Source organism: Hibiscus syriacus, unplaced genomic scaffold, assembly GCF_006381635.1.
Source record: "Hibiscus syriacus cultivar Baekdansim isolate YM2019G1 unplaced genomic scaffold, ASM638163v2 tig00111215_pilon, whole genome shotgun sequence".
Lineage (NCBI taxonomy): Eukaryota > Viridiplantae > Streptophyta > Magnoliopsida > Malvales > Malvaceae > Hibiscus > Hibiscus syriacus.
This window is the reverse complement of record NW_024063023.1, coordinates 22,965-31,101: the sequence shown is the minus strand read 5'-3', so window position 1 is coordinate 31,101 and position 8,137 is coordinate 22,965. Positions and strand designations below refer to the sequence as shown.

At 38.6% G+C, this 8,137-nt stretch overlaps 1 protein-coding gene across 1 annotated transcript; it reads left to right on the top strand.

Annotated features, from left to right (window-relative positions):
- The first annotated feature begins 1,251 nt into the window (after positions 1–1,251).
- On the top strand, positions 1,252–7,687 carry LOC120156337 (DNA topoisomerase 2-like). Its single transcript, XM_039167661.1, has 19 exons — positions 1,252–1,828; positions 2,131–2,423; positions 2,515–2,581; positions 2,682–2,952; positions 3,042–3,241; positions 3,321–3,530; positions 3,634–3,747; positions 3,827–3,946; positions 4,023–4,187; positions 4,289–4,630; positions 4,734–4,867; positions 4,951–5,296; positions 5,381–5,567; positions 5,658–5,707; positions 5,784–6,203; positions 6,284–6,458; positions 6,550–6,611; positions 6,699–6,795; positions 7,084–7,687. The coding sequence occupies exons 1-19, from the start codon at positions 1,277–1,279 to the stop codon at positions 7,662–7,664; spliced, it is 4,386 nt and encodes a 1,461-aa protein (XP_039023592.1). The 5' UTR covers positions 1,252–1,276; the 3' UTR covers positions 7,665–7,687.
- Positions 7,688–8,137: the final 450 nt, after the last annotated feature.

Sequence of the window (8,137 nt, the reverse complement as noted above, 5' to 3'; positions counted from 1 at the left end):
CGTTTGTGCTTATTTTCAAAATCAAAACAAATTTTCAATACCAAAGATTGACTATGGTCAGGATGTTGTTGCGATTAACCGTGTGGGAGGAAGGATCGACTTATTAAAATCACATTCGACTTCTTGGGAACACAACTAGCAAATTGGTTGCTAAGAAGGAATTGAGATCGGGATTATTAGTTGTTATTGAAACAACAATTCGAGTCGGTCTTCATGAACTTAATCGATTATTAATCTACAACAATTGATGTTGATTAGATCAATTCCCGAAGTCGAAATCAAAGGTTGCACTTGGGTATTCGGTATACAAAGCATAGTTACAAGGGTTGATCCTTGTAGACAGGAAATCGACGTGAATCTCGAAGGGTAAATCTATTTCGATGATCCGAGAAAATTGAATCAAAGCGAAAGCCTAAGGGTGACTTCCACTTTGAATCTTCTTTTAGACTTTCTTTTAATTTTCTTTTCTTTATTTCCTTACTTTTATTTTGCTCAATTCATCTATAAACCCCACCATTACTCAAATTATTATATCCACTTCTTAACTTAGAGATTAAATCAAAGAGTCTCCTTAGTTTCTGTGAGATCGACCCTTATTTCTCCTTTACTACATTAAATTTCTTTTACATATTATTTGAGAAAAGAAATTATTTTGACGCAAAAAACGATGCACATCAATAATTAATATTTGATGTACTAAGCCTGCAATTTACCCTATTTTTTTAACTATAACATTTCTATCATTTTACCACTACTTTTCATTGAATATATAAATTTGGGTAAATTACACATTTAATACCTAAACTATTATTTTTATTTCATTTTAATATCTAAATTTTTAATTTTTTTCAAAACCATACCTAATATTTAGTTTTTGTTTCATTTTAATACCCACTATTAAAAACTTAACGCGTTTAGTACCTAAACTATCAATTTCAGTCTGTTTTAGTATCAAAAATTAAACTTCAGATATGATTTTAAAAAAACTGAAAGGTTTAGGCTAAAACAGATTAAAACTGATAGTTTAGATACTAAATACGTAATTTACCCTATCAATACAGAACAAACCACAACCGTTCGATCATCCAACTCATTAAGATTCGCAGTGATGAGAAGGTTATTCGTTTCGTTAAGAATTTCAAAAACTTCCCGCCCATTTTCCCGAATTCAAATTCAAATGTACTCACTTTTTTCTTTACTTAACTATAGAACTAACGTTACTCTCCGATCAGCATTTTCCAAGAGAGCAAAACCCTAAACGAACCCCAAATCCGCCATGGTTTCAGATTCAAACCTCCCGCTGCAAAGCGGAAACAACGCGAACATCAAGTCCTCGAAGACCATAGAAGAAACCTACCAGAAGAAGACCCAATTGGAGCACATCCTCCTCCGGCCGGACACCTACATTGGTTCGATCGAGCAGCACGCCCAGAAGCTATGGGTTTACGAGAACGAGGAAATGATCCATCGCGAGATCAAGTACGTGCCGGGACTTTACAAGATCTTCGACGAGATCCTGGTTAACGCCGCCGATAACAAGCAGCGGGATTCGTCTATGGATTCTCTGAAAGTGGTGATCGATGTGGAGCAGAACCTGATCTCCGTTTATAACAACGGAGATGGGGTTCCGGTCGAGATTCACCAGGAGGAGAAGGTTTATGTGCCGGAGTTGATCTTTGGGCATTTGTTGACCAGCAGTAATTACGACGATAATGTTAAGAAGACAACGGGTGGGAGAAATGGTTACGGCGCGAAGCTTACGAATATATTTTCGACGGAGTTTGTTATCGAGACCGCTGATGGAAAGAGGCAGAAGAAGTATAAGCAGGTACTGTGTTCTTTTTTTTCCGATTTTTACCTGAGGGAAGCAAAATAAAGAGGGAAAATGCCTGGTTCAAAATTTTTAAATGTGGATTGCTAATAAATTATGACATTTTTTTCTGGGTTACTGATTTGTCAAGCAAAAACGAGGACAAATGTGTGCATGAATCTGAATTTGTTCAAATGAGGACCTGGTTTAAATTTCTAATGTTAAGATTTGCTATTGGGTTAACTTCTTGTAGTTCAAACTGGCTAGTTTCTTAATGACGTGAAACTAATTTCTTTTCAAACTGCTGGCTCGTCTTGTAGGTATTTAGAAACAACATGGGAACCAAAACCGCGCCTGTTATAACGAAATGCAAGGAGGGTGAGAATTGGACAAAAGTTACTTTCAAGCCTGACTTAGCCAAATTTAACATGACTCGCTTGGAGGTAGATGTGGTTGCATTGATGAGGAAGAGGGTGTTTGATTTAGCTGGCTGCCTTGGCAAGACTGTGAAGGTTGAGTTGAATGGGAAACGCATTCCAGTGAAATCATTTCTTGATTATGTCAACCTTTACCTTAGCGCTGCCTCTAAAACTAAGACCGAACCTCTCCCAAGGTCTGTATTATTGGTTTCATTATGTATTTGGTTCGTATGCCTATTGAAGGGTTTGTTTGTTTTTCTCATTTAAAGATGTTTATTTTTCCAGGATTCCTGAGAAGGTTAATGCTAGATGGGAAGTTTGTGTGAGTATTAGTGAAGGCCAGTTTCAGCAGGTATTGTTTTCAATCATTTAACTATCTAACTTCTTTTTTTAGATTAGATTTTAGTTGTTTATATTATAATATTGTCCATTATTTTTTCTGTGCTTTGCAGGTCAGCTTTGTTAATGGGATAGCTACGATCAAGGGTGGAACCCATGTCGACTATGTTACCAATCAGATATCTAATTATGTGATGAATGCCATAAATAAGAAGAACAAGAATGCTAACATCAAAGCACATAATGTGAAAAACCATCTCTGGGTTTTTGTCAATGCTCTTATTGACAATCCTGCTTTTGATTCTCAAACCAAGGAAACTTTGACACTTCGCCAGAGCAGCTTCGGCTCCAAATGTGAACTGTCAGAAGATTTTTTGAAGAAAGGTTAGTTAAAATAGCTCACTTGTGTTTAGTTATTGGGAAGCTGTAAAGGGCTAACTGATCTGGTTCTTGGTTGGTGAAATGCATTGCAGTTGCAAAGTCTGGAATTGTGGATAGTTTGCTCCAGTGGGCAGAATTTAAGCATAACAAAGATCTTAAGAAGACCGATGGAACCAAGGCGGGAAGCATTCGTGGGATTCCCAAGCTAGATGATGCTAATGATGCTGGAGGAAGGAATTCTGAGAAATGCACATTGATTTTGACCGAAGGAGATTCAGCAAAATCTCTTGCGGTATGTTCCGATTTTCTTTACTACAAGGCAATGATACTATGTGAATCTTTTTATCACTAACAGTATTTGCTTTTTGCAGTTGGCTGGACTCTCTGTTGTTGGTCGAAACCACTATGGCGTCTATCCGTTGAGAGGTAAACTTCTGAATGTGAGGGAAGCCAGCCATAAGCAGTTAATGGAAAATGCTGAAATTCAAAATCTCAAGCGGATTCTTGGACTCCAACAGAACAAAGAGTACACAGATGTCAAATCCTTGAGATACGGGCATTTGATGATAATGACCGATCAGGTTTAGTGCTGCTGAAGCAGTTTTCTTGTGGAATTTGCTTTTTACTTACTACTGTCTTTGCTTGACTTCTTGCTACTGACTGATCACCTTGCTCTTCTCACAGGATCATGATGGTTCCCATATTAAGGGTTTGCTGATCAATTTTATTCATTCCTTTTGGCCGTCACTGCTAAAAGTAAAATCATTCATGGTTGAGTTCATAACTCCTATTGTGAAGGTAATGCTGGCAAGAATTTGCAGGTTGAATATCTTGTAGCTAGCTTTCTTGTTATTTATGCTCTTGTTTTTTTGCACAGGCTTCTCGAATGGTCAACAAAAAGAAGGAAGAGATACCGTTTTATTCCATGCCGGAGTACCAAGCTTGGAAGGAAAGTTTGGGTGGTAATACAAAGGGGTGGACCATTAAGTACTATAAGGTTCGAGGCTTAAGATTTCGTCTGTGCTATTTTCTGCCTTTGTAGCCTTTCCTAACATATGAACATTTTGTTGTAGGGGTTGGGAACAAGCACAGCAGCTGAGGGGAAGGATTACTTTAAAGAAATTGATAAGCACAAGAAAGAATTTGTATGGGAAGGTGATCAGGATGGGGATTCGATCGAGCTTGCATTTAGTAAAAAGAAGATAGAAGCAAGGAAGAACTGGCTGCGACAGTTTGAGGTCTTTATCATGTTTAGTTTATGTTACTTTAAATACATTTATTCTTGAAAATCCAAATTGTGAGCCTCTTAATGAAATTTTCTTTCTTTCATGTACTGCAGCCTGGCACTCACCTTGATCACAATGAGAAGCTCGTCAATTATAGTGACTTCATTAACAAGGAACTTATTCTGTTTTCCATGGCTGATCTTCAAAGATCAATTCCTTCTGTGGTCGATGGCCTGAAGCCTGGTCAGAGGAAGATCCTCTTCTGCGCCTTTAAGAGAAATTTTGTAAAAGAGGCGAAAGTTTCTCAATTTTCAGGTTATGTTTCAGAGCATTCTGCTTACCATCATGGTGAACAGAGTCTTATGAGTACCATTATTGGAATGGCTCAAGATTTTGTTGGCAGTAACAATATAAACGTTCTTCGTCCGAATGGTCAATTTGGAACTCGTAACCAGGTTAGTTGATGTTCGTCTCAGTAATGAGATTCAGGCTATCACTTCAATATCTTTAATAAGTTTTTCACCACTAATACAAAGTCTGCTGCTTTAACATACACAGGGTGGCAAAGATGCTGCAAGTGCTAGGTATATATTTACTAGTCTTTCTCCAATTACTCGATATCTATTCCCCAAGGAAGATGATGGCCTGCTGGACTATTTGAATGAAGATGGTCAATCAATTGAGCCTTCCTGGTAAATTCAATCTCACAGTCACTAATACTTTCTGCTGGAACTGCAAGTGCATAAAATTAATGCCTTTTTTCCTGAGTTTTAAGGTATGTACCTATCATACCGATGGTTCTCGTCAATGGAAGTGAAGGAATCGGCACAGGGTGGAGTTCTTTCATTCCAAACTACAACCCGAGAGACATTGTGGCAAACGTGAGGCACTTGCTGAATGATGAACAAATGGAACCGATGCATCCATGGTACAGAGGTTTCAAAGGAACTATAGAGCGGACTGCATCAAAGGAATCCGGTGTCACCTACACCATAACTGGATTCATAGAGGAGGTTAATGAGACCACACTAAAAATAAAGGAACTTCCAATCCGTAGATGGACTCAAGATTATAAGGAATTCTTGGAATCTATCATAACCTCAAATGATTCATTCATCAAGGTAGCTTTACTTGCAAATGACAGTTTCTGTTTACTTATTTATCGTCATAACTTCAATCTCATAAATGTTGTAAGCTGCTTGTAGGAATTCAAACAATTCAGTGACGATAAAACTGTCGACTTTGAGATTATCATGACCGAGGAGAACATGGTGTCGGCCAAGCAAGACGGGTTGCTGAAGAAGTTTAAGCTAACAACAATGGTTAGCACGAGTAACATGCACCTGTTCGATTCGAGAGGGGTGATTAAGAAGTATGACACACCTGAGCAAAGTACGTGCTAAACTAATCCCTATATATTTTTTAGTAGTTATAATAATGTTTAACAAGTTGTGATACTGAAATTAATTTGTGTATATGCAGTCCTTGAGGAATTTTTTCACTTGAGGTTGGAATTTTACGTGAAACGCAGGGTAAGTTCATTCTAGTTTGTTTTTACCTTATCGAAATATTCGAATCGATAACTAAAGAACCTATATTTTGCTGCAGAAACATGTGCTGGACACTCTTGAACTGGAGTTGTTGAAAATGGATAACAAAGTTAGGTTCATTCTTGATGTTGTAAAGGGGGATATTATTGTGAACAATAGGAAGAGAGCTGATCTATTCCTTGAGCTGAAAGAAAAAGGTTTTACTCCTTTCCCAAAGAAGAAGAAAGTGGTGGAAATAGCCGTGGCCGGGGATATTGACGGTGAGGAACCTGAGGACAACTCCGAGGCTAGCCCTGCAGCGATCGAGAGTGATTATGACTATTTGTTGTCGATGGCAATCGGTACCCTGACCCTGGAGAAGGTTCGTGATCTTATTTCGGATAAAGACAAACTCGAGCACGAGGTTGAGTATTGGAGGCAATCAACACCAAAGACTTTATGGCTGAAAGACCTTGATGAACTTGAGAAACAGCTAGATGTATGGACCCCTGGACTAGTTTTCTCTTGAATTGATTACTTATCATGTATCCATGTTCTCATGATGTTTTGTTCATTCAGGAACAAGATAAAGCCGATCGGGAAGCCGAAGAACAGCACGGTCACGACCGAGCCAAGAATGGAGTTTGCAAGAAGGCTGCTGGGAGACAAGCAACTAAAAACACCAGGAAGCCTAATAAGAAAGACCAAGCTGTTACAGAAACCTCAGATATTGCACCCAGTTCGATGGAAACAGGTGTGCTTGTGATTCAAATTTCTTAGTCCTTTTTCACACTCTAACAGGGATGATTTGGAATTCGATAACGATTTTGATTCGATTGAACTAGATAATGCTCCTGCTGCTGTTGTGAAACCTAAAGGCCGGGGTGTTGCAAGGAAGGCTAAGAAGGTATGGTTGTTTTTCATATGTGTTATACTCTCTTTCTCCATGTCTGGTCTTCCAACTGATCTTTTGTTACTTCCATGGCCTTCGCAGGATGACAGCGATGACGAGGACGACGATTTCGATATTCCCGATCTACGTGAGCGTCTAGCCAAGCACAACATCGACTCCTCTCCTGATAATTCTGCCAGTATGTTTTGATCCTAAACTTTGATATTTGCCACCATGTATATGATACCCTCCATGTATATGATACTAGTCACTAGGGTGTTAAAAAAACTCAGCCTGTTGATCTTCAAAAGAAACTTTAATGTGTGTGTGTATACATATATATATAAATTATTTTTGAAGTAAATAATATTAATCAGATATCCGATAATCAGAGGCCTAAATATATAAGCCGACAAATATATTATCTGAAGAACAACAGCTATCTGAGAATTTGATCATGATCACCCCTATGATTATATTTTCACAGCTATGGAAACTGAAGTGGCACAGGAACCTGCCGGAAAGAAACAACCCACCAAAAGGGCACCTGCTACTAAGAAGAACACCGCCGTATCTGTCACCGAGATTTCAGAAAGTATAGGCGAAATCAACATCAGCGACGAAGACGTGGAAGTCGCAGCACCGGCCAAGAAAGGTGGCCGTAAACCGGCTGCGAATTCCAAAGCCGGTAAGCCACCGGCGAGGAAGAGAGGCCCGGCTGCTCCCAAGCAGCAACAACAAAAGCTCTTAACTCAAATGCTGATGCCCGCCGCATCATCGGTGGCGGAAAATTCGGTGATATCGCCGGAGAAGAAAGTGAGGAAAATGAGGGCGTCGCCGTTTAACAAGAAGAGCGGTTCGGTGTTGGTCAAGGCTACCGGTACTTCCTTGCTGTCGTCGATGGCGGAAATCGACAGCGATGAAGATGAAGAGGTGGCGGTGGTTGTGGAACCGAGAGCCAGGCTCCAGAGGGCTAACAGGGCGAAGACGACTTATGTTGTTAGCGATTCGGAGACGGAGGAGGAGACGGGCACGGAGGATTCGGATTTTGAGGAAGATGAAGTGTGAGTAGAAGTAAACATGAACTTTGATTTGTTCTTTATTCTGCTTAGCGTATGACTTGTATGTTAAGATTGCTTGTCCATGTTGAATGTTGATTTGGTTTCGGAAATTCAATTTCCTTTTTCTGATTCGATGATGATGATAGAACTCTTTAATCTTTCTTACTTGATAAGCTTACTTTATGTAGAAGATTTTTGGGTTTAGGGTTTATGATTGAATATTATATCAAGAGATTGGATGTTGTTTGATTTATGGGAAAATTTACGTACAACATTGAAATTTAAACATCAAAATTAGGGGTGAGTACGAGTTGACATTTAATTTTTGGTCGATGAGATAATTTCATTTTTTAATTTCGAAATAAAATTTGATTCAATCTGATTTGAAATAACATAAAATTATTAATTTTATTTATAAAATATAGATTTAATTAAAAAGAATAATATAAAAAGAAATATTATTGTAATTATTCATAAATA